Source organism: Erythrolamprus reginae, chromosome 2, assembly GCF_031021105.1.
Source record: "Erythrolamprus reginae isolate rEryReg1 chromosome 2, rEryReg1.hap1, whole genome shotgun sequence".
NCBI lineage: Eukaryota > Metazoa > Chordata > Lepidosauria > Squamata > Dipsadidae > Erythrolamprus > Erythrolamprus reginae.
In genome coordinates this window covers 153351525-153375026 of record NC_091951.1, presented here as the reverse complement: position 1 = coordinate 153375026, position 23502 = coordinate 153351525, and the positions used below count along the sequence as shown (strand labels likewise).

Genomic DNA, 23502 nt, shown 5'->3' with positions numbered 1-23502 from the left:
AATCATTGGCAAAGTTAAATTTATGCAACATCAGAGGCAGGAGCCACAATTTTATGAAATTTGGATGGATTTTATGGTTTATCTCAATAGCAATATATTTTAAATGTAGTATATGGCAAATTTGCATATGTGCAGTACCCGCTCTTTATTTCCATTGCAGTAGATAATTTTTTGTGCTATCTGCATATTTTTTCTTTCCCCTTATGTTTTGGATTTGTTCATGTAGTTGCCTGTAAAATGTAAACTAACATTTGCTACCATCTCATGATGATCTGGTGGTTTACCAGCCAAGATCTGGTACTTGTTGCAGATTTATCATATTGTTGCCATATGCAAACAGAGATAGGGAAAAAAAGCATGTGAGTTCTTCTACAAAGGAGTATTTGAAGTTCTTAACTTAGGAAAAGCGGGGGGAAGCAATGTGGAGGTTTTCTCCCTCTCTTATAACATAGCAGGGATTGGAGATTTTCACCACCGTCTCCTTTCCTTTTTTAGAATATTTGCATTTGATTGATTGACTGATGGATGGGTTGATTGATTGATTGCAGGTTCTCATAAAGACCTTGGCATCTCCTGTGGAACTTGAACAACTCTATGCAGCTCAGGTAAAAGAAAGCATTTATTCAGAGGGAAAATTAATGGATGCCTGCTGGATGTCCTACTGCAATGAAGTCCCTTAGCTGGAAGTGAACTATTGTCCATACAGAAACATTGTGGTCTTAAGATAAAAATCCAAAAATTCCTCAGATGTATAAGACACAGATATAATCACCCACTCCCACTGGCTTCAACACATTAGTTAACATAGAAGTTATTTATTGGGAACTAACTATGCAAGAATCCAGAAAGGCCACTAAAAGGTAATAAAAAATGCAGAATGCTCTTAATCTTTATTGGCATCATGTGGTATAGAGTTTTACAGCCAAGCTCTGGCAGACTGACCTTCCCCCCTGCCCTCCCTCCCTCCCTTTTTCTTTCTGATTGTAGGAATTTGACTTTGTTCCAAAGCTATTAATAAGAAACATAAATTTGATGTAGGTTAGAAACTAGTCATTATATACAGTATATATATATATATATATATATATATATATACAGTATATATATTTGTTTTCGTAGATTTCATACATACATATATATATATATATATATATATATATATATATATATATATATGTCACATGTTTTTTTGCTGAATTTGAAAATTAAGGGATTATTATTATTATTATTACTATTATTATTATTATTATTATTATTATTATTATTATTATTATTTAGATTTGTATGCCGCCCCTCTCCGCGGACTCGGGACGGCTCACAACAAGGCATAAACAAATCGTAACAAATCCAAATAAATTTAAATATTTAAAAAAGTTTAAAAGAGAACCCCAATATACTAACAAACACACACACAAGCATACCATACATAAATTATACATGCCCGGGGGAGATGTTTCAGTTCTCCCATGCCTGACGGCAAAGGTGGGTTTTAAGAACTTTACGGAAGGCAGGGAGAGTAGGGGCAGTTCTAATCTCCGGGGGGAGTTGGTTCCAGAGAGTCGGGGCCGCCACAGAGAAGGCTCTTCCCCTGGGGCCCGCCAACCGACATTGTTTAGTTGACGGGACCCGGAGAAGGCCCACTCTGTGGGACCTAATCGGTCGCTGGGATTCGTGCGGCAGGAGGCGGTCTCGGAGGTATTCTGGTCCAATGCCATGAAGGGCTTTAAAGGTCATAACCAACACTTTGAATTGTGACTGGAAATTGATCGGCAACCAATGCAGACTGCGGAGTGATGGTGAAACATGGGCATACCTAGGTAAGCCCATGACTGCTCTCGCAGCTGCATTCTGCACGATCTGAAGTTTCCGAACACTTTTCAAAGGTAGCCCAATGTAGAGAGCGTTACAGTAGTCGAACCTCGAGGTGATGAGGGCATGAGTGACTGTGAGCAATGAGTCCCGGTCCAGATAGGTGCACCACGCGAACCTGGGCAAACGCCCCCCTCGCCGCAACTGGTGCACCACGTGAACCTGGGCAAACGCCCCCCTCGCCACAGCTGAAAGATGGTTCTCTAATGTGAGCTGTGGATCGAGGAGGACGCCCAAGTTGCGGACCCTCTCCGAGGGGGTCAATAATTCCCCCTCCCCAGGGTAATGGACGGACAGATGGAATTGTCCTTGGGAGGCAGGACCCACAGCCACTCCGTCTTATCCGGGTTGAGCTTGAGTCTGTTGACACCCATCCAGGCCCCAACAGCCTCCAGACACCGGCACATTACTTCCGCTGCTTCGTTGACTGGACATGGGGTGGAGATGTAAAGCTGGGTATCATCAGCGTACTGATGATACCTCACCCCATGCCCTCGGATAATCTCACCCAGCGGTTTCATGTAGATATTAAATAGCAGGGGGGAGAGGACCGACCCCTGAGGCACCCCACAAGGGAGAGACCTCGGAGTCGACCTCTGACCCCCCACTAACACCGACTGTGACCGGCCGGAGAGGTAGGAGGAGAACCACTGAAGAACAGTGCCCCCCACTCCCAACCCCTCCAGCCGGTGCAGAAGGATACCATGGTCGATGGTATCAAAAGCCGCTGAGAGGTCAAGGAGCACCAGGACAGAGGATAAACCCCTGTCCCGGGCCCGCCAGAGATCATCCATCAACGCGACCAAAGCAGTTTCTGTGGTGTAACCAGGTCTGAAACCCGACTGTTGGGGACCTAGATAATCGGCTTCTTCCAAGGACCGTTGGAGCTGGAGTGCCACCACCTTCTCAACAACCTTCCCCATAAAGGGAAGGTTGGAGATTGGGCGATAGTTATTAAGAACGGCTGGGTCCAGGGAAGGCTTCTTGAGGAGGGGGCGCACGAGCGCCTCTTTATAGAGGGTTGGAAAAACTCCCCTCCCCAAGGAAGTGTTGGTAATCTCCTGGACCCAGCTCCGTGTCACCTCCCTGCTGGCCGAGACCAACCAGGAGGGACACGGATCCAGTAAGCAGGTGGCGGAACTCACAGATCCAATGGCCTTGTCCACTTCATCAGGTGTCACCAGATCAAACTCTTCCCAGACAGGTGGACAAGTACGTGCCCCAGTCACATCGACTGACTCGTTGTCAGTCGACTCTGTTTCCCAATTGGAGTCGAGATCGGCCCGGATCTGAGCGATTTTATCAGTCAAAAACGTGTTAAAATCCTCGGCACTGCTCTGCAAGGGCTCCCCAACTCCCCCCGATTAAGAAGGGAGCGGGTCACCCTAAACAGAGCGGCCGGGCGGGATTCCGCTGATGCAATCAAGGCGGCATGGTACGCGCATCTTGCCGCCTTGAGCGCCACTTTGTAAGTCTTAATAAAAGCTCTTACAAGTGTTCGATCAGACTCAGACCTACTCCTCCTCCATCGCTTCTCTAGACGTCTCTTCTGGCGTTTCAACTCCCGGAGCTCCTCGTTGAACCATGGAGCTCTACGGGGTCTAGCGCCACAGAGAGGTCGCAAAGGCGCAATCTGGTCAAGAGCCTCCGCTGCAGCCTTGTTCCAGGCTTCCGCAAGAGATTCTGCCGAACTGTGGACAAGTGCCTCTGGTATAACCCCAAGCGCCGTCTGAAAGCCCTCTGGGTCCATCAGGCGTCTGGGGCGGAACGTCTTAATTGGTTCCGCCTGCAAAACCCGAACTCAGAACAATCTACATACATATACCCGTGAAAATCTACAAAAACAAATTATATATATATATATATATATATATATCAAGAATAGTCCTAAAAATGCGAGTTCCAGGTACATACGTGAATGATGAGGCAGCAGCCATCTCGATCACCGGAACATAGAGACTTTAATAAAACCACTTAGCTTTCGTTAGCGTGCTGCTAACTTCGTCAGAGTTTTTAAAATGCCCACGGCATTTTAAAAACTCTGACGAAGTTAGCAGCACGCTAACGAAAGCTAAGTGGTTTTATTAAAGTCTCTATGTTCCGGTGATCGAGATGGCTGCTGCCTCATCATTCACACACACACACACACACACACACACACACACACACACACACACACACATATATATATATATATATATATATACACACACACACACACACACACACATACATATGTCACATGGTTTTTTTTGCTGAATTTGAAAATTAAGGGAGATTAGGATAGATCTATTTCGGCCTTATTTTGGCCTCATCAGCTAGCCATACCCACTGGGACTTGAACCTGCAACCTTTGCCTCGTAAGGCAGAGAATTATCCTCTAGGCTACAGCATCCAATCCCTTCAGCTCTGCACCAGATATATATATATCTTCACGTGGAGGCTACCTGGTGATCTTGAACAATGGCCCTCCATCTTGTAGCAGCCTGATACCTTATGGGATCTTTCTTGAGAATGCTGAAATCTAATAACTTCTTATGTAAGATGTTACTATTTTGGTGCTTGATTTATTTCAATCCCGTGAGATTTGATAATCTTGCAAGATTTCAGCTGTTTTCCTAATCATTAAAAAAAAAACAATAGTTAGATCTTGAAGCCAAAGCAGTTAATGTTTGTATGTTTAGATGTTTTATTATGGTATATGTATTGTGTTGAAAATATGAAATATGTGGAGGGAAAAAAATGGATCTGGAAGCAATATGAAAGGGGGTGCTGCTTTTAGACCTCCTGTTATTTTTGGGTGTTGCTCTATTTGTGGATGTCCTCAACTTATAACGGTTCATTTAGTGAACATTTAGATTTACAACAGCACTTTAAAAAAGTGACTTATGACTGCTTTTCACACTGACAAACAATGCAGCCTCTCCATAGTCACATGATCAAAATTAAATTGCCTGGCAATGGATTCATATTTATGACAGTTGCAGTATCCTGGGGGTCACGTGAACAGCCTATGGGACCTTCTGACAAGCAAAGTCAATGGGGAAACCCAATTCACTTAACAACTAACTTATTAACTTAGCAACTGCAGTGATTCTCTTACGTGGCAAAAAAGTCACTTTTTTTGAATTATGTCTCACTTAGCAAAAGAACCTCACTTAGCAACAGAGCAGGGCTCAATAGTAGTCATAAGTCGAGGACTACCTGTATAGGATCTTCATATGATTTTTGCAATTGGCTGTATGTTTGCACCTATACCGTTCCCTGTCTCATAGAGTCGGGTTTGCTTACAATGGGGCCTTCCTGATTTACAGCACATTCTTGTAACCAGTTGATTTTCAAAGTTAGGGCAGTGAAGAGTTATTGCTAGAGATTGGTAGGAGAGTTTGCATAGTGTTATTTCGGGTCTTTCAAACGAACTCCCCATTTTATTTGAGTCCTGCTGACTGTTTCAGATGTTGCATATAGAGAACATCCCATCAGTTGTATCCTTCAAGTTGCATGCCTCCAAGAAACAAGCATTTACTCCTGTTCATTTGTACACAAATGGCCCAGGTCTTCCAATCTCAAAAAATCTATGTGTATATAGTTGTCTGCCTCTTTTTGGATGGTTCGTGTGATAAGCGACAAGGCCTGTGAGTATAAAGTCTATAGGCATGATTCCTCTGTTCCCTCCATGCAGTCAGAACACATGCATGGGAGGGAGGCATCTTTAAAGGTCACAAAATAGCCTAAATTAGAAACAATCCCTGAAGAATTTCCCATCTCCCAATGGGAAAAGGAGAAATCTGCCCTTTACAGAACCCTGTGGTCAAAGATAGGAGTCCAATCCCAAGTTCTGGGAGATGGGGAAAAAGAGTCAATGTTTGCTGCATTGGCAATTGTTTTCCTAGTTTGTTCTTAGCTTCAGATTTTAAACAGGATGTCTGGTGTATACAGCACAGTAAATGAACGACAGGCAGAGCTCTCCGTGGTTATTATCTGGCTTTCATTGCTGGCAGGAGAAACTTGTGGAAGCGTTGACTGTGGCTGTTTCAAAAAGGCATTCAGAACTGAGCTCAGAATTGGCTTCTTCTGGGAGGTCCACTCGGAAACATAGAAACATAGAAGACTGACGGCAGAAAAAGACCTCCTGGTCCATCTAGTCTGCCCTTATACTATTTCCTGTATTTTATCTTAGGATGGATATATGTTTATCCCAGGCATGTTTAAATTCAGTTACTGTGGATTTACCAACCACGTCTGCTGGAAGTTTGTTCCAAGGATCTACTACTGTTTCAGTGAAATAATATTTTTTCACGTTGCTTTTGATCTTTCCCCCAACTAACTTCAGATTGTGTCCCCTTGTTCTTGTGTTTACTTTCCTATTAAAAGCACTTCCCTCCTGAACCTTATTTAACCCTTTAACATATTTAAATGTTTCGATCATGTCCACTCGGAAAGAAAGAGAGTCCATGCCTGAAACAGAGAAACAGGGCTAAGACAATTTGTGTAGCCAGGTTTGGCTAAGAATGAAATAAAAACAAAGCAGGGATGAGGAGACTAGCATGTCAAGACCCTTAATATCAGGAGCAAAGAATCAGGCCCATTCACAAGGCTGCAGCATAGGAAATTTATTCAGACCGATACATAGGAATCTGGTCGACTAAAGTTTGAGGCTAAGTTGGCACCAGATAAGGGTTAACGTTGGGCTTGGAATGCTTTGGGTGATACAAGGATTCTAAACTGATAATGCCCTTAACTCTGCCCCCCCCCCAGCTCTGTCTGCACTTCTTCTGCATTTAAAGATTGTTTTCCAGAATCCAGCAAGATTTTACAAATTCCAAACAGATGATATTATTGTAGAAATATTGCTGGAAGGGAACAGTTTAACTCAGCATTTATGTTTCTTTCTGACATCTAATTTAGAGATGAAGTATTGAAAGTGGACATCAAAACAATTGTATTCTCCCGAACAAACATTAGGCTCTGTTAAAAATGTATTTTATATACTAATTTACTTATTTATAGCAAGGTGGTTTGATGGCTTTCAGACTTATAATGCTATTTGCTGCGTTGTACGTGACCCGGGCCATCAAATTATAATAATTTGCAGCCTATGTTTGTTTTGCATGAGCTGCCATAGATTTCTACCCACTCAAATCTTGATTAATCACTCATTATTTTATGCTTGCTTCTTTTAATTTGGGATATTTGTAAGTTATGTAAGTGAATGCATTAGAGGGAAAAAAATAGAATAGAAAAGAAAAAAAAAAGGCTGACCTCACATTCTGTTCCCCTGGAGGCTCTTTTTTGCTCAGTGGGAACTTGCTTTGATGAGTACTCTGCTCAGTTCATATTAGGCATAAAATTGAGCGCTGAAGGTCTGTTGTCAGTAGAGAGAGAAAAATACAGACCAATCAAGGTCAGTTAAGTATAGGTCCTTTCGTAGCCTTTTTGGAGATTAGTCTTAAAGCTTGTGGCGTGTTTAAAGGCTTCTCCCCTCCCAATAACCCCCACCCTCCTTTAAGTTTCTTTCTCTTAGCCTGAGCTGAAATTCTGTAGGAATAAAGCTGTCATGGACTCCACTTTTTTTGAGGAGCCTGGAAGCATCTTTGGGACCATTTTCAGTGGTCCCACGACTTTCTGCATTCAAGAGACGGGTTACAAGAATGGTGGAAGGTTTTAAGCATAAAACGTATCAGGAAAGACTTAATGAACTCAATCTGTATAGTCTGGAGGACAGAAGGAAAAGGGGGGACATGATCGAAACATTTAAATATGTTAAAGGGTTAAATAAGGTCCAGGAGGGAAGGGTTTTTAATAGGAAAGTGAACACAAGAACAAGGGGACACAATCTGAAGTTAGTTGGGGGAAAGATCAAAAGCAACATGAGAAAATATTATTTTACTGAAAGAGTAGTAGATCCTTGGAACAAACTTCCAGCAGACGTGGTTGGTAAATCCACAGTAACTGAATTTAAACATGCCTGGGATAAACATATATCCATCCTAAGATAAAATACAGAAAATAGTATAAGGGCAGACTAGATGGATCATGAGGTCTTTTTCTGCCGTCAGTCTTCTATGTTTCTATGTTTCTAAGAGCTTAGTCAGTTGTGGGTGAGTTGTGAGATGTGAGTGTCCCAGTTGTGGAGGTTTTTAAGAAGAGATTGGACCACCCTTTGTCTGGAATGGCATATAGTGCTTCCTGCTTGAGTAAGGGGTTGGACTAGAAGACCTCCAAGACCCCTCCCAACTTTGTTATTCTGTCAACAATAAAACTAGATAATAATAATTATTATTATTATTTGGTCAGCATTGAATCTTCAAAAGTCTATTTTCTTCACCGACTGGAAGTTTTCCACACCTCCTGGTTCTTATTTTATTTATTTATTTATTTATTTATTTATTTATTTTATTTTTATTTTTATTTTTCAAACATGAGTCTGCGGAGAGGGGCGGCATACAAATCTGATTAATAAATAAATAAATAGGATAGTAGTAGTTTGTATAAACATAACATAAGTAAAAAGCAATGATAAAAGAGGACATAGGACAGGGACTGTAGGCACTGGGTTGCGCTTATGCACAACCCTTACAGACCTCTTAAAAACGGGGAAAGGTCAACTGTAGACAGTCTAAGGTTAAAGTTTTGGGGGTTTGGGGAAGAAACCACAAAGTCAAGTAGTGCATTCCAGGCATTGATCACTCTGTTGCTGAAGTCGTATTTTCTGCAATCGAGTTTAGAGCGGTTTACATTTAGTTTGAATCTATTAGGTGCTTGTGTATTACTGCGGTGGAAGGTGAAGTAGTCATTAACACAAAGGACATTTTGGTATATGGTTTTATGAACTACATTTAGATCAGATATAGTTGTAAATTGTCTAATTCCAGGATTTCAAGTCTGGTGAATTCTTGAATTCAGGGCTCTCCTTGTAACCCCAAGATAACTTCCATTTAAAATTTTAGGAAGAGGGGACTTTTGTTTCAAGGCAATAGATGGAAAACCACCACAACACAACAGCCAAACTGCTGAGGTAAAGGGGGAAGAGGATCCAGCTCTCTTTAGTGTTACTTGCCCCTGTTCTCTGTCTGGATTGCTGTGCACCCAGGAAGAGTTGCAAACAGATGGCAGCAGTTAAAAATGGCTTGGTTTGTTATATCCTCTACATTTGGTCCTCTATTTTTGTTCCTGAAGCAACAAGCTGGAACTACTGTGGAAAATGCTTAATAGAAAACATTGATGGCATGCTATTCTTCCTAATTCATTGGGATATAGTGGTTTCTGAACAGAATCAGAAGAATAGTACATCTGTAGCCAGCTAGATTCTTCCTATAGTCATCACTCAAATTTTGTCAGGGTTCCAAATAGCATCCAAAATTAATTCAGAGTCTGAGGGACAGAATTCCTCACAGTTCCAATTTATTAACAGAGCCATGTTGACACATCTGTGAGAAACGGGAATCTAAAGCCACGAGGGTTTCTCTACCCAGTTTAAAGTTCATTCCCTTGCTCCCCACAAATTTATCACATTGACCAGTCATCTTTTGCCAACATGTCTGCTACTCCCATCAGCTTCCAGGCAGGTGCTGAACAAAGGATGACCTTGAGAATCTAGAAGGAATTTGTTATGGTTACATCTCTACATACCTCATGCAACAGTCCCTTCCAAGTTCCCACAGCAAGAATACATCCTAAAGCATAAAGTGTGGCAGGCCAAAGTCTCCAATTCAAAGATGGCTTCGGTCTGACAGATTTATTTTCAAATGAACAGAGAAATTCATTCTATAAGCATTGTAATATAATTGGAGATGCTCTTACACCTTTGTGTAGAATGGGGGACAGGTAGTTTTATTACTCCATGCATAAAAGCTGATTTGAAAAAAACCCACTGATTGCATTCTCCCCAACTTTAGTCTTTGGGGGTGCTCTTTGATCGACCCATTGTATGTCCATGTTTCAATGTCATAGTATGTAACTTCTTCTAACTTTTATGGCTGGTCTTCCTAGGCTCTTGGACAACTTGGGACTGATGAAGAATCTGTTATATCTGCACTTTATAATATTGTAAGTATGTGGACTCCTCTTGCAGTTTTAGAGAATTTCAGAGTTTCCTAAGCTTGCCTTCCCTCCTTTCTTTCGACTGTTTACTTGTATGGTTGATGGCTAGGAAGGATGGGAGCTGTAGTCCAGTGTTATTGATCCACGATTCTCTAGTATTTGTGATGAGCAGCACTTTTCAAGCTTGGAGGCCATGTTGCGATGCTCTCACAAAAGGCTATCATGATGGGAGGAGTGAGACTTATCCATTCACAGAATGATGTGCGTTGTCAGGCACAAAATACCCATTTACTAAAATGCAAATTTATCAGGATGGCCCAGTGCTCTCCCTACTGCCAAATACAGCTATCAAAATGCTCTTAAGTTGTTATGAATAGTCAGATCCGGTGTGTGTGTGTGTGTTCTAACTTAGCTCACTGCCAGTGTGCTTCCTTCTGTGCTGCATACGCAGTACCAAAAAATCTGGAAACACCCCCCCCCCCAAAAAAAAAGCTGAAAACAAGATGGTACCTGCATGCACAGTGTCAGAAACCTGGCTTCTGCACATGCTTAGAAGGAAAAAAAGTTCAAAAAAAGTTCAAATATTCTTTATTTTTTTTAAAAAAAAGAGTCTAAAACAAGGTGGTGACCACATACACTATGCTGGAAACTTGGCTTCTGCACATGCTCAGAAATAATAATAATAATAATAATAATAATAATAATAATAATAATAATAAAATGGATTTTAAAAAAAAGATGGTGGCGCCCATGGACTGGCACTGACCGTGATGGCACTGACAGTTCCGTGATGTCATTGTGACATCACCAGAGGGTCACTACTGGTTCAGGCAAACTGGTCCGAACCTGGAGGAACCCACCCCTAGTCAGATCCAAGCAAAGTACAGTACTGAGTTATATTTTTATTTTCTAAAAATGTTTCCATTATAATTAAACAGTATTTGAAGCAGGGCAGGGAATAAAGGATGATGATTGCGGCATGCAAAGGTCCCATTTCTTATCTTTTTGAATTAAAAAAAATTAAAACTGGCCTTTCCAAACCATGGCAACTTTAAGACTTGTGGACTTCAACTCCCAGAATTCCCCAGCCAGTATGTTAAGGTTGACAAGTCTTAGACTTGCCAAAGCTGGAACCCCTGCTTTAAAACGTGTGGGAAAAAACTGGAAGCCTGCTAGGCATCACGGAAGCCCAAGGAAGTGTCAGTGTGTCCAATAGTGGATCAGGACAGAGAGAGTACCTTGCCTTGGTTTTGACCCAGGATGCTGTGGAGAAAGATGAAGAAAAGGAAGGACAGTGGCAGCTCCGTGTTTTTGAAAATATCTAATTAGGTCCTCAACTGTCAGACATAAACACAGATAATGGCAAGGCCTTCACAGTAAATTGGTATGTATGTAACAAGTGTGACCATTATAGGGTCAAATATAGCATTTCTCATTATTATGGGCTGCATCAAGTTACAGATTTCTCCTTTTAGATTCTGTCCTGAGGGGGCGGTAATTTAATATCTCACTGGCAGACCCCCTCCACTGCAGGAATAGATCATTACAACAGGATGCCACCAGCGACATCCCCTCATCTATCTGACCAGTGTTCCTGCCAAGGGTATCTCCCTTTGACTCAGTCCTCCAAAACTCAAAAAGAGGGTGCCTTAGATGTTCCTAGCCAAAATTAGCTCTATAGAATTTAACAAACCTATGTGTCTGAAGGAAGGGAGAAGTACAAAACCTTGGAATTTGTACTCTGGCAACATAACATTTCATCATTTTGAAATTGCTGTGTTTGAAAATAGATATTTATGTTTGTGCTGCCCTGTGCATCACGCATGTGGGGAAGATTTTAATGAAAAACTCATTTAGGAAACCAATACGGCATGTCTTTAAACATAGAAAGGAGAAATAAAGGCAATAACATACATAATTTCAAATAAAACCTTGGTTTTGCTCAACTAGTTTTTCAATATCATTGCTTGAATAAGGTTCTGAATTTCAGAACCTATTAAGAGTTCATTGCGAAAAGTAGAAACAGAGAAAGATCATTGCCTGGATGTCATCTAATAAGTTCTCGTGTCTTCTTTTGACCTTGATTGTCACTGTTACAGAACCAGAAGGATAATTATAGCATTTAGACATATATACCACTTCATAGTGCTTTTACAGCCCTCTCTAAGGGGTTTACAGAATCAGCATATTGCCCCTAACAATCTGAGTCTTCCTTTTACCAACCTCGGAAGGATGGAAGGCTGAGTCAATCTTGGGCCAGTGGTAAGAATTGAACAGCTGAACTACAGTAGCAGTTAGCTGAAATAGCCTGCAGTGCTGCACTCTGACTATTGTGTCACCCCAGCTCTGGAAAGGGCAGTCTTTTCCAGGAGTTTGACAGTTACTTTCTCAATTCCAGCAAATGGCCTGAGGCTTGCTGGTAAATTAAAAAAATCTCTAAGCTGAATTCACTTTTCTACTGAACTTTGCTTGGAAGATAAAAAACCAGAGCTAGTTTTAATTACTTTTACATTAGAGAAACAGGATCATGTGAGTGAGGCCTTTTGCATTAACAAAAACATGTCTTTGAACACATGGTCAAGTTATTCTTTTCTTTTCCTCCTGTGTGTGCAATGCTATTGGGTCATTTGAAAACATAGGGGTTAGATATACACCTGACTTATACTGGACTTATTCCACCAAGGAATAACATTTGATTGGAAGGCACAAAACAGGGAGACTTATGAAGGAAGAAAATTCAATTTCTATGCAAAAGGAGTGACAGGAGAGTCTCAAAGTTGCACTCTGGGACAAAATTTGAGAAGAATACAAAAATGGATTATTGACATCTTCGTCAAATAAGAAATATTTCTGTGGGCTTCTGAAGTTTTAGCAAATGAGCCCTGAAGTTTAATGTTTATTGTGGCTGCACTACTAGAGTTTGGTTTCTTACCATTTTATGGTGGGGAATATATGCACACATATGTACATACATACATACAAACATGGTCCTGACATCGTTTTAACAAACATCACAGCTCTCCACAAACTAAAGTAACTAAAACTGAAATTACAAATAAAACTAGATCATGGATTTGACTCAATTCCACATACTGTGACCCACAACCTGCCCCAAATCATTAAATGTGGTTTCTGCCTCCAAAACCTCACTATGCGGCTCAGAGTAATAAAGCAAACTCCACTTCCTCCAACCTTTCTTGCCTTTGTATTTTAATTTCTTCTTTTAAAAAAACTCCACCCCTCTCCACACGTGCAATGTGTATATCTAGGAAGTAACATGCGAGACTGCAGAACCCAGCTTAATTTTCCATAATGTCTCAACATGGAGCCCAGAGGCATTATTGGAAATTTTTAGTTGTATTAAGGATCATGCCACTAGCCAAGCACCAAGTGGTGAAGACACTTGCCTGATATTCATAATGTTGAGAGCTCAATCCTAGGTAGTGGCAGATTTTTTTTTCTTGGTTGCAAAGAAAAAAAAAATGCTCTAAACTCTGTGTGGCATCCAGAAGAGCATCCGGGCATTAAATGCTCAGATCTATCCAAGCTCCCTGACTCTGCCCTGAATTAAGGGATTACAGGATCATATCAAGGGAATATGAATTGTTTTATTTGGAATAGGCAGTCCTCATTTATCAACTGCTTTATGTAGAAATTGTTTGCAGTTATGACGGTGATGGAAAAATAACTTCGTGGCTAGTCTTTGCATTTACCACCTTTCTAGGTCTGTAAAGCAAAGGAAAACTGAAGTAACAGCCACAGTTTTACTTAGCAACTGCTTCACTTAACAGTTGAATTGCTGGTCCCAACTGTGGTTGCTAAACAAGGACTGTTGCGTCCCCTCAGGATGCTGGAGAAACATCACTGATTGGTCAGAGCGGGAGCTGTTTGGAAGCGGGAGTTTAGAGGCTTCCTATTGGCTGTCGCGTTTGATAGCGGGCTATAAAAGAGCTGTCAGACACGGCAGAGGCTGCTGGCTATTTCTACTGAGCTGTCACTGTTTGTATTTTGCTGCTGCCCTTTTAGCCTTAGTAAAGGCTTGTTGGTTCTTGATCGGTCTCTCCTCAGTCATTGTGTCTGTACCCTTCGGACCGAACGAACACTGGCGATAAGGATGGGATTCGGACCCACGCATGCAAGGACCACCTCTGTAGTTGCTTTGCTCTTAGATTACAAGAACTCAGGAAAGGCTGGTTTTATATCGAAAATATAAAATGCCTTATGGTTATTTGCCCCTTGTGCACCTGCTCTGTTCTTATATTACACAATAATCTTGGTTGGGCTGGATATGAATCCTTCATAGTTCTTTGTTTCTGTGGTGTTTATGCAGGATTTCTCTTTAGTCTTTAATCAATATTTATGTTCTCAGGTTGAAGAATGTGATGAAACCCCATTGCAGTATGAGGCAGCTCGATCTCTGGCTTTGCTTGGTGAGTGACTTTTCTTCTCAAATTATGGACATAGAGATTTTCAGTGTAAAGGCATTAGAACGGCCGGGGCTGCTGCTGATAGATTATTCAACTGGACAACAATTTCTCTGCTAGTCTTTGCAATTTCTTTAAAATAGGACCTGGGTTTTAAACAGTGCTCATTGCAGTTAGCTGCTTTGTATCATGCATTAAACCGGGTGAATTAGGTTAGCATTGAAAATACGGTTAGGTGTGCATGGTGGTGGAGTGGGTGATGTACACAATCACTGAAGCAAATTTAAATCAGCCCTCTGGAAAGTGGTGACTGATCCTGCCTTTGGATTGAGGAAAGATACTTTACTGATGGTGTGATCACTCAGGTGGGAGTGAGAAATTGGGAAAACAGGTATTCAAGTTGAGGGACAGCTCAGGCATAATTTTTATTGGATCTCTTTCATTGCAGAAGTATCCCCTGGACTGACATTTTCTCCCCCAAAGAAAACGTGAATGAAAAGAGAGCTGCCTTTCACAGGTGGTTTAATGCCACTTCCCAGAGCACAGTGGTCTAATTGAGGGGGAAATAGACAAAATATGGACAAAAGTTTTAAAAAAGTAGATGCAGTTGTGGAGTGGGGAAAAAGTAGGTGGAATAGGAAGTCACTGTCCTGTTTCAGGCAAAGGATAAAAATATTAACAAAAGAACAATGCCCCACTCCAAATGACAGTGTCAGGGGTCACTAGAACAGATACACCCTCCTTGTGGATCGAAACTTAGAAATCTTTGCAAAATGTTTGGTGAATAAGTAGAAAAATCTGATGAAGAATTTTTGAGTTTGAAAGAAAGACAAGGATGGCAGTGCTGAAAGAAAGAAGAAATCTAAGTGCTCAGAATGTTTTGAAAGAGTTGTATGGAGAGCTTAATACTCATATAGGAATGTGCTTCAGGCCAATGTTCTGTGCTTGTGCTCATGGAAAGGGTGTGGAATTAGCTGTCATGACTTTCTGTGGAAGAGATTGCGATGTATATAAGGTTCTTGTTAATTTTATCAGATGCAGACAACCGTGAATGTTGTACAGCCTGGTATTTAGTATACGATCCTGGAACACACTTTAAAAAAAAAACAGGACTAAAATTGGTTTCTGTTTCCAAGAAAGAAACTAATGAGCAGTTCTAGCATGCTGAATTTGTTAGCTTTCTGGGTTTTAATTCCATTGCTAGAATAAAACCTTGTGGAGGAACAAATATATATGCTGAGGCATGTATTTTTATTTTGTCCCTAGGTTGAGATTTAAGGCAGGCAACAGCTGTGCACAGCTGGCCATGAACCTAAGCAGGCCATACGTATGGTCTATTACATTGCCCAGTAATGTACATTTCAAGGAATAGATGTCACAAGAACCTTGAGGTCCTGGTACATTAGGTGACTTGAGTCTTATTGATGGTAGTTGCTGGTGTTCTGATCTATTACAGCTTTTCTAGTATATAACAGTTCATTAGTTATAATAACAAACCAGTTTATCAAAGAGCTGTTTCCTGGAGGCTGAGGCTGCTAGCCTTTGTCAGTAAAAATGTAATTGTAATGGATGTGTCTGGCCTCTGGCTCTTGGCTGTCTGACCATAGTTCTCCTAGCCTGGCAATGAAAACTCTTGCTGAAATGATGAGAAAGGGCTGTAGCTCAGAACTCCCGTGTTTCAAAAAACCCCAACAACCTGAGGACAATGCTAGATGTCATCCATCACATACATAAACTTCTGGAGGAGGCTTAGAACATTCTCTCTTCCTCCTCTATTATTTACTCCTAGATTGTATTTTTCTGTGATTACGGATGAATTTTTCAATGAAGGTATTTTTGTTTGTGTATTTTTGTTTTCTTTCCTTGGTCTCATTACTTCTTCATTCCCTAGAGTAGGTTGCCTAGAGACTTGTGTAATGAAAGTGCTAATTCGACACCTGAAAGTGGCAAGCCTGAATCGGATAGAAGACACGCTGGCTGCTCTGAAAGTTGTTCTACAAGCATGGTCAACAACACCCTCCTTCGAGGTAACATATCAGAATGTATAATACTACAGATAGAGTAGTGCTGACTCCAAGCTTTGGGCAACCATTTCCTTTCAGGAATGCTACTTAGGAGTCAGGACAACACTTTATTCATTTTAATTTATTTATTTGTCAAAATGTGTTCAAGATAACAGCTTTGGTATAAACATAAACAAAAGCGAAGTAGATATAAGTAAATCTGGACAATAGGACAGTAGATCAGAGATGCTAGGCACAATGGTGCACTTATTCACGGAATGGGTCTGTTCTCCTCATCCACTTTGAATAGAATTCTTTATTGGCCAAGTGTGTTTTGACACACAAGAAATTTGTCTTTGGTGCACATGCTCTCAATGTACATAAGCGAAAATATAGATTTGTCAAGAACCATGTGGTACAACAGTTATCCAATCATGAAAGGGACCAGAAATACCATCAGATTTTAGTTTCCAAAGTAGTTTGTTTTATGCAACTGAATCAAAGGCTTTTAATTAATTCAGCTCCTCTCTCTTCACAGTATCATTCCATTGGGGCTCAATCCAGTTTAACTCGAAATCTGAAACGCTTGGTGAATTTGCAGCAACCCCTGGACAGCATCACCTTCAATGCAGCAATTTGCTTGGCGTACCTGGACAAGTCCAGTCTAATTGCCCAAGAGACAATGTTCATGTTTCTGACCCATGTAGAGAGGAAGAAGAAGTTTAAGGTGGGAAAGCCACATGTGAATGCAGAGATTTAAGCTGTAATTCTGTCTTCTCAAAATGTTTCTAGGATACCTCAGAAGCATTTGCCCAGGAAAAAGAAAGGAAGAAAGAAAGAAAGAAAGAAAAGAAAGAAAGAAAGAAAGAAAGAAAGAAAGAAAGAAAGAAAGAAAGAAAGAAAGAAAGAAAGGAGAATTAGATTTGATCTGCATTTTATTCAGAAAAGAAAGCTCTCTTGGGATTAATGATACTTCGATTCAGAAATAGGTTTTTAAAATTTATCTTCATTGTTCATGGAGAACTTTGGTTTCCTTTTCCGCTTGACAGTCCCTTTTCTAACAAAAACCTTGGTAAGAGAAAAAATGCTACAAATACGCAAAAGTACACACAGAATATCTGACCTGTTATCTGTTCCGTGGCTCCACCCAATGGTGAATGTAAACTTTGATCCAGACCGAATTAAACAAGGTGTTAGGAAATGAATTATTGGATCTCCAAGGAAGAAAAAAGCTACAGAAGATGGAATGGAAATAATAATAATAATAATAATAATAATAATAATAATAATAATAATAATAATTTATTAGATTTATATGCCGCCACTCTCTGAGGACTCGGAGCGGCTCACAATAAAGTTGGAATGAAGTCTGTAGCGTTAGGAGAACAGACTTAGCATTAATATATTCTTTGCTGTAAACTTGCATTGCAAACCTGCCTTTAAAAAAAATAAAAATAAATAGTAATAAAAAGCTAAAGACAAAAGCGTAGGTTTGAGATGACAATTTTTCAGGTGCTGAATGATAGGTACTTATGAAGTAAAAATATATTGCCATTGGCCTTTCCCCATCTGTACCTAACTGTGGTACAAACATATTTGAGCAGCCTTGTTTTTCTGCTTTTTCCTCATGAGGCTTCCAAACTCATAACTGATGCAATTTAAAGTAATCCCTGGCTGTTTCAGTGTTAAGTATTATTGTCCTCCTCAAGCAAGCAACAGGTTCTGGCAGATTTTCCATGAGTTTTAAGGGATGCTATCAGCCAGATACCTATTGGCTACTATAGAATGGAGTAAGTGCACCATTTCCTTGAACATTATCCACTAAGGCCATTTTTCTTTCAACTATGGGAGAATCTGGGTCTCTAAAACTGGACTCTCGACATATAGCAGCCAGGTCGCCTGGATATTCTGTGAATTGGAGTCCTGGATCAGCCCAAATAGCTGATCAGTGTTGGTGAGGGATGACTGTCCAGTGAAGTGAGAGTAAGTGTGTTTGTGTGTGTGTGTGTGTGTGTGAGAGAGAGAGAGAAAGAGAGAGAAAGAGAGAGAGAGCACTCTACCACTTGATATACAGTAATCCCTCGCTACTTCGCAGTTCATCTTTCATGGATTCGCTACTTCACAGGTTTTCAAAAGGGGCTTAAATCCATTAAATCCATTGAAAATTTTAAATGCATTAAAATTCATAAAATTCTTCTACAGTTCTACTGTGCTCTATTAAAGAAACTGGTAGGATATCACATGAAGTTCCAGCTGAGAAACATTATAGGATGACTGTTTAATGCAAAGGGTGGGTTTTAAAAGTCCAAATACTCGTTAAATACATAAAACAATATCTTTCCTCTACTTCCAGGGAAATTCGTTTTTCACGGGTGGTCTTGGAACACATCCTCCGCGAAAATCAAGGGATCACTGTATACTATTCCTCTTATTCTTCTTTCGCTCATATCAGCTATTGTTTAGGCTGCTTTTAAATATGGGTTTAGCACTCTTTGAGAATGCTCATTTTGAAGCATTCCAAATCCAAGTCCTAAAAGGACTATGTTTTCTTGGCTCAAGGTCTGGTGGCTAGCCCTTTAACTTGGCCATATGGAAAGCTCTTATGCAAAGACTCAAGCAATTAGGAAAAAAATATTTTTTTTTGAAATCTTCTTTTCTTGAGATTTTTCAGGTGTTGTTGGACAAGTAGCTAGCAAAAAACAATCACATTTAGAGTTCAAAGCTTAACTTAGGTAGCCTGAGGCTTTCCATGTTTTTCCTTAATGCCTTGAATCTACAAAGGCCTTTGTGGGTTCAGCTTAAATTGTTTTTCTCCTTTCCCTTCTCCACCTGGGTTACTCTATCTCCATCTCTTTTCTGTAGGCTTTGATTATGCTGGTAAAGCACATGGGCGTAATGAATGCTATCATTATCCGGAAAGTCTTAGACCATCTGGAACATTCCCCTGTGTACAAGGTAATAGATTTGAGCCAGTATTTGAGTCAGTATTTAATTTTTGGATTGTGGGGACAATATACTTGCTCTGTTAAAAAGTGCTATTGCTAACCTGTTGTAAGCCGCCCTGAGTCTAAGGAGAAGGGTGGCATAAAAATTGAACAAACAAACAAACAAATAAACAAATAAACTTGTTTAATTTAATCTCCTACTGATGTGCTGGTCTCTAGATCTTTCTCCCTCTGCTCACTTTCTTGATTTGGCTGCTTAAGATTGTTGTTTAACTTTCAGGCTTTGATATATACCCTGTTTCTCCCCAAATAAGACACCCTCTTGATAATAAGCCCAATCGAGGTTTTGAGTGCATGGCAATAAGGCCAAGCGCTTATTTCACGGTTCAAAAAACTATAAGACAGAGTCTTATTTTGGGGGGAAACATGGTATGCTTTAATAATGCATTTACCTGTTTTGATTTTTCATTCATTGATTCATTCATGCTGAAATTCCATCTTTTGTCCACATAACAATTCAGGTGATGTAAGCGTTAAAATAACTATTCTCAAAATCAGTATTCTATAGTTAAGTATCAAAAGCTTGGCGGATAAGTTGTGGAATAGAACAGGATGAGACAGGAGAGGCATCAAAAACTACATGGAGTCTGACCTTATCACTGCTGGGTATCTATGCTCCATTCAAGTTTTGTTTTAGACATTAGCTAGAATAATAGAAATAAAGATACTATAGCACTTTGTTCAAGCATAAGGTTTCAACAACTTAATCCATAAACAGAGTATTGGATAATACAGTGTTTTACCCTCTGATTTTTTCAATAAGGGACTAACATAGCTTCCCTTCTGAATGCTGCTAAACAGGGCAGCCTTGGCTCAGACAAGATTTAGATCCAGGTCCTTTTATACTAATTTTTCACTTCCCTCCCACAACTATGTTGGAGAATGAAATCTCCTTCAATATATTTGGATGCTTACCAGATGGAAGGACACTGCTATAAACTTTTTGGTAGGAACTATGAATAAATAAATTTAGATAGATGTGTATTATTTGATAAAATCAAAAAAGAGGTAGCTTAAAACATCTTCCCTAGAATATTAGGGAAGCCCTACATGGCATCGGACTAGAATACCTACAAGACCGCCTTCTGCCACGTGAATCCCAGCAGACGATTAGGTCCCACAGAGTTGGCCTTCTCCGGGTCCCGTCGACTAAACAATGTTGGTTGGCGGGACCCAGGAGAAGAGCCTTCTCTGTGGCGGCCCCAGCCCTCTGGAATCAACTCCCCACAGAGATTCCAACAGCCCTCACCCTCCTTGCCTTCCATAAAATGTTGAAGACTCATCTCTGTTGCCAGGCGTGGGGATGATTAAGCCCCCCTTTGTTGTTTTTCTGACCTCTGTATTATGATTAATTGGGTTGAGTGTGTATGATTGTGTAGTTGACGATCTTATGATACTGATTATGTTATATTAATGTTTTTTAATTAACTTTTTTAAATTTTTAATATTAGATTTGTACTGTATTGTACTATTGCTATGTTGTACGCCACCCTGAGTCTTCAGAGAGGGGCGGCATACAAATCTAATAAATTATTATTATTAAATTATTATTATAGCATTATTAAAAAAATGCATGAATCAGTGGTTTCTATCTAATATATCAATGTACAGTATATGTCATATTTTGAAACTGACCACCTATCTCACAAAGTGATTCTGGGTGGTGTACAAATAAAATAATTAAAAAGAACTGTGGAAAAAGAATAAAGTTTATAAGACTATAAACTATATAGACTAAGACTAGTCTTTCTGCAGACTTACTTAATAAGTTTTGGATTTAGTGAGTGACATTTATAGGAAAATTAGGCGTCGACTAAATCTAAATGCAAATTGTTCTGTTATAAATGTATTCTAGATGTTTCTCAAGTAGTGATGGGCGAACTCAACGGTGTTCGGGTTCGGCGAGTTCGGCCGAACTTGCTGTGAATTTTGGGTGAGTTCGCTGAACCCGAACCCGAACACTCCGTGATGTTGAAGCTCCGCCCCCAGAATCCCATTGTGGGATTTCCCAGCTCCTTTTGCTGAAAGGACCTCCCTTTCTTTGCTTAGAAGAGAGGGCAGAAGCATCATTGGTTCTATAGTATAATGGTTAGCACTCTGGACTTTGAATCCAGCAATCTGGGTTCAGATCTTGATGGAACCTCCTTTTTTAATTTTTTAAATTTTTTTAATTTATTTATTTATTATCATCATCATCATCATCATCATCATCATCATCATCATCATGCTTCTTTATATAATAAAAGGGGTTTGGGGAAAAAAGAAAGCATTAAAAGGACCCTCCAGCTCTTTGGGGGCAAAAGGGAACCTTCCCGATGTGCCCATGGAAATAATTAATAAATAATGATGATGTTGATGATGATGATGATGATAATAATAATAATAATAATAATAAAAAATAAATAAATTAAAAAATGAAAATTATTTTTTTTTTTTAAAAAAGGAGGTTCCACCAAGATTTGAACCCAGATCACTAGATTCAAAGTCCAGAGTGCTAACCATTATACTATAGAACCAGTGATACTTCTGCCCTCTCTTCCAAGCAAGTAAAGGGAGGTCAGGAAGAAGTATACATGAGGTTTCCCAGCTCCTTTTGCTTGCAGTGCGGCAAGCAAAAGGAGATATGGAATGCCACGATGGGATTCCCCACTCTTCTCCTGGGTGGCGGCATTTTGCGGTGTTTGAGTGACTACTGAACCCAAACCCAAACTTTGCCGGAAGTTTCAAAAAATTTCGGGTTCGGGTTCGGTGTCACGAACGGCACGAAATTCGGTACGAACCCGAATTGTGCGAGTTCGGTTCGCCCAACACTATTCTCAAGTCTATATTCTTTCGTATATTTGGTGCATGAACAACAGTGGATAATAGGAAACAGTCATTCTACTTAATGTAAAATAGTTTAATAAGGACCAAACTGAAGAAAGCTGGTGCTGAAATCCAAATCCCATTGCTAGCAGAGGAGTTTCACATTCCTGTTTTCTCTTTCCATCCAGCATCGTGCTGATGCCACAGACTTGCTGATCACCATAGGCCTTGAAATAATCGAACAGGAAGAGCTAGAGGAAGATGTTTTTATTGTGCTGATCAAGAAAGTATCTGAGGAGCCTTTTCTGGTAAGGGTGAAGACATTTGTACCAACCTACTTACCTGATTGATTGATTGATTGATTGATATATTGATTTTTTTCTAATAGCTCAGAGTGATATAGTATTGTCTCCTTCAGTTTTTCACACTGAACCAGCTGGGGGGTGGGGAGAGCTGAGAGAGGATTGATTGATTGATTGATTGATTGGTCAATCATATCTGTACGGTCACCCATTTTGCAAGAGGCAACTTTTGAGTATCCAGCTCAAATTAACCTTGAGAGCAGACATGGACACGGGCCTCTCTGCTCCTAGTCTAATTTTATAACCATTACTCAGGGATGGCTATCAAAGAGGCTGCCCATGGGCTGCATGTTTCACACACAGGCCACGCCCACCCCAGCATCACGTGATGGCAAAGTGACACCCCTGCACTATATAATCAAATTGTGATGGTTCATTATTGAGTCTCATTATTTTTTCCTTAGGACTCCATTGAGATCAGAGGTCCTTTCTCTCTGTCCTTTGACACTTTTCTACTACATTTAATCTGTACAATGGACGCCCTTTATCAGTCAAGCCTTGCCTAAGGCTATCTGAGGTTCCACTGGGTGATTACTGCTGACCATCTAGCCTTATAAGTAGATCTCCTTGTGCTAAGCCAGACATGGAGATGGTTCCTGAGAAGGTTCAGGTCCAGGCCTTCCAACCAACTTGCTCAAGTGTTTGACCACAGTACGCCTGGGTCATGCTGTTAACTACGGAAATAGCTCAGCATATTGGGCTGACATGATAGCAGTATTCCAGTATTTGAGGGGCTGCCACAAAGAAGACCGGGGGGGGGACAAAGCACCAGAGCTCAGGACAAGAAACAATGGTTGGAAACTAATCAAGGAGAGAAGCAACTTGGAATGAAGAAAAAACTTCCTAACAGTGAGGACAATTAACCAGTGGAACAGCTTGTCTCCAGAAGTCGTGTGTGCTCCATTACTGGAGGTTTTTAAGAAGAGGCTGGACAATCACTTGTCTGAGATTGTATCAGGTCTCCTGTTTGAGCAGGGGGCTAGATTAGAAG

The 23502-nt window shown here is 40.4% G+C and overlaps 1 protein-coding gene across 1 annotated transcript in view; it reads left to right on the top strand.

Moving 5' to 3' along the window:
* Window positions 1-23502, top strand: part of HEATR9 (HEAT repeat containing 9) — a 58128-nt gene that overhangs the window by 21235 nt on the left and 13391 nt on the right. Inside the window, exons 5-11 of the mRNA XM_070735954.1 lie at window positions 549-605; window positions 9862-9918; window positions 14282-14342; window positions 16233-16363; window positions 16878-17066; window positions 19202-19294; window positions 22338-22457. Of these exons, the coding sequence (XP_070592055.1) occupies window positions 549-605; window positions 9862-9918; window positions 14282-14342; window positions 16233-16363; window positions 16878-17066; window positions 19202-19294; window positions 22338-22457 (708 nt within the window). The remainder of the gene's footprint in view (window positions 1-548; window positions 606-9861; window positions 9919-14281; window positions 14343-16232; window positions 16364-16877; window positions 17067-19201; window positions 19295-22337; window positions 22458-23502) is intronic.